The 3,013-nt window shown below is 41.1% G+C and overlaps 1 protein-coding gene across 1 annotated transcript; it reads left to right on the forward strand.

The window, feature by feature from the left end:
- The first annotated feature begins 1,915 nt into the window (after positions 1–1,915).
- Positions 1,916–2,356, forward strand: LOC140179244 (uncharacterized). The gene has a single exon (XM_072217917.1). It carries the CDS (start codon positions 1,916–1,918, stop codon positions 2,354–2,356), a length of 441 nt encoding a protein of 146 aa, XP_072074018.1.
- Positions 2,357–3,013: the final 657 nt, after the last annotated feature.

Consider the following 3,013-nt stretch of genomic DNA (forward strand, 5'->3'; position numbering starts at 1 on the left):
GGAGTTTTCTCTAAGATTGATTTGTGATCCGGTTATCACCGGATAAGAGTAGGAGATGAAGACATCCCTAAGACCACTTTTAGGACTCGTTATGGTCATTATGAGTACACTGTAATGTATTTTGGGTTGACGAATGCTCCTGCAGTGTTTGTGGACTATATGAACGGGATTTTCCGCCTGATTTTGGATAAGTTCGTTGTCGTCTTCATTGATGATATACTAATTTATTCTAAAACTGAAGAAGATCATGCCGAACACTTGCGGACTGTGTTACAAATTTTGAAGGAGAGAAAATTGTACGCCAAGTTATCTAAATGCGTGTTCTGGAAGAGTGAGCTGAAGTTTCTTGGCCATGTAGTGAGTAAGCAGGGGATAGCAGTAGATCCTTCTAAGGTGGAAGCAGTGATGGAGTGGGGGCGACCGACCTCAGTAACTGAGATAAGGAGTTTTTGAGTTTAGCTGGTTATTATCGGAGATTCATCAAGGGTTTTTCCCAAATAGCTTTGTCGTTGACAAAGTTTACCCGTAAGGATGTGCCGTTTGTCTGGACACCTGAATGCAAAGAAAGCTTCCAAGAGTTAAAGCAAAAATTGACTACAGCGCCTGTGCTCATACTACCTAAACCAAACGAACCATTTGAGGTGTATTGTGATGCTTTATTGAAGGTTCTAGGGTGTGTGCTTATGCAACACTGGAATGTGGTGGCGTATGCCTCCGATAGTTGAGACCTCATGAGGTTAATTACCCGACGCATGACCTGGAACTTGCTGCGGTTGTGTTTGCACTGAAGGTGTGGAGACATTACCTCTATGGGGTTAAGTTTCAAGTTTTCTCTGATCACAAGAGCTTGAAATATCTCTTTGATCAGAAAGAGCTTAATATGCGGCAGAGGAGGTGGATGAAGTTACTGAAAGAATATGATTTTGACCTGAATTACCATCCAAGAAAAGCAAATATTGTGGCAGATGCCTTAAGTCGAAAGTCGTTGTGTGCTGCTTGGATGATGCTTAGAGAAGAGAAGTTTCTTAAAGCATTCAAAAGCCTGAAGATAGGTGTTCAAAAAGTGTCCAGAACTCTGTGCTTGAGTCAATTGCAAATTTCGAGTGACTTTTAGTCCAGGATTGAAGAAGCTCAACAAGACGAAAAGAAATTACAGAAGGTATGGCCGGCTATTGAGCAAAGGAAGCAATGGAGAGTTTCATAGGACGATGATGGGTTGTGGAGGTTCAAAGGCAGAATTTGTGTACCAGATGTTGGGACCTTACAGCAAGACATCTTGAGGGAAGCACATAAAAGTGAGTTTTCTATTCATCCGGGAAGCACTAAGATGTACCATGACCTCAAAGCTATGTTCTGGTGGCCTGGTATAAAAAATGATGTGGCAGAACATATTTTAAAGTGCTTAACTTGTTAGAAAGTGAAGATTGAACACCAAAGACCTTCTGGGACTTTGCAACCATTGAAGATTTTGCAATGGAAATAGGAGAGTATTGCGATGGACTTTGTATTGGGATTGCCAAGAACTAGAGCCAGTTTTGATGCTGTCTGGGTGATTGTGGAACGAATGACGAAGTCGGCACACTTTTTACCCATTCGAATGAACTAGACCCTTGAGGAGCTATCACGTTTATACATAAAGGAGATTATGAGACTTCACAGTGTGCTTACCACTATAATTTCTGACAGATATTTCCGTTTCACTTCAAGGTTCTGGGGTGCATTTCAGGGAGCTTTTGGAACCCGATTAAGCTTGAGTACAGCTTACCATCCTCAAACAGATAGCCAATCTGAGAGGACAATACAAACCTTAGAAGATATGTTGAGGGCTTGTGTTTTGGACCAGCCGGTGAGCTGGGATCAGTACATGCCGCTAGTGAAGTTTGCATACAATAACAGCTACCATGCGAGCATCGGAATGGCTCCATATAAGGCTCTGTATGGGAGGATGTGTCAATCTCTGCTATGCTGGTATAAAGCTGGGGAGAAAAGCTTGTTGGGGCCTGAGATGATAGCAGAAACTACTGAACAGGTCAAGAAAATCAGAGACATGATGCTCACAGCTCAGAGCTGTCAGAAAAGTTACGCCAATCAGAGGCAGAAGCCCTTGAAATTTGCGAAAAGAGATCATGTTTTTCTCAAGGTTACTCCAACAACAGGAGTAGTTAGAGCGATTAAAATGAAGAAGCTGAATCCTCGATACATCGGTCCATTTCAGATTCTTGAGAAGGTTAGACCGGTGGCGTATCAGATAGCTCTACCACCTCACCTTTCAAACCTGCATGACGTGTTTCACGTGATGCAACTTCGAAAATATACTCCTGATGCTAGCCATGGGTTAGAAACTAAATCGGTCTAATTAAAAGAAGATTTGATACTCCAGGTGACTCTGGTCAGAATTGATGACACGAGTATTAAACGGTTATGCGAAAAAGAGGTTTCATTAGTTAAATTTGCGTGGAATTAGGCCGGTATTGAGGAGCATACTTGAGAACTTGAATTGGAAATGCAAACAGACTACCCGCACCTATTCTCAGGTAACTGAATTCAAATTTTGTGGGCGAAATTCCTATTTAGGTGTGTAGAATATAAAACCCGGTTAATTAATGAGTAATTAAACCACACATTAAAATTTATTCTAGAAAATTAAAAAATGAAATTTTATAGTTTAATGTGATAGAGAAAATTAAAACAAATATTTTGATACCAATTCATCCCAAATTAAATAACTCAGTATTCCCTTTCTCCTCCACACTCATTCCACGCTGAAACTCAGCAAAGAAAGGGAGAAGAACTCTTTCAAAGTACAAACCCTCACTTGATCTTCAAATCCTTGTAACTTTTGATCTGGAGCTCCGATTGCCACACCGTTTATGGCCATGCGACCGAGGCGTCGAGCTCTACAAAGCCCACAATATTATTCAAGAGGTAAGCCACGTTTTCTCATGTGTTTTCCCAGAACTTGGTTTCTAAAATCTTGAGTAAAAGTGTTGAGGTTTCGAGCTCTTTGATGTTA

Source organism: Arachis hypogaea, chromosome 15 (genome assembly GCF_003086295.3).
Source record: "Arachis hypogaea cultivar Tifrunner chromosome 15, arahy.Tifrunner.gnm2.J5K5, whole genome shotgun sequence".
NCBI classification, from domain to species: Eukaryota; Viridiplantae; Streptophyta; class Magnoliopsida; order Fabales; family Fabaceae; genus Arachis; species Arachis hypogaea.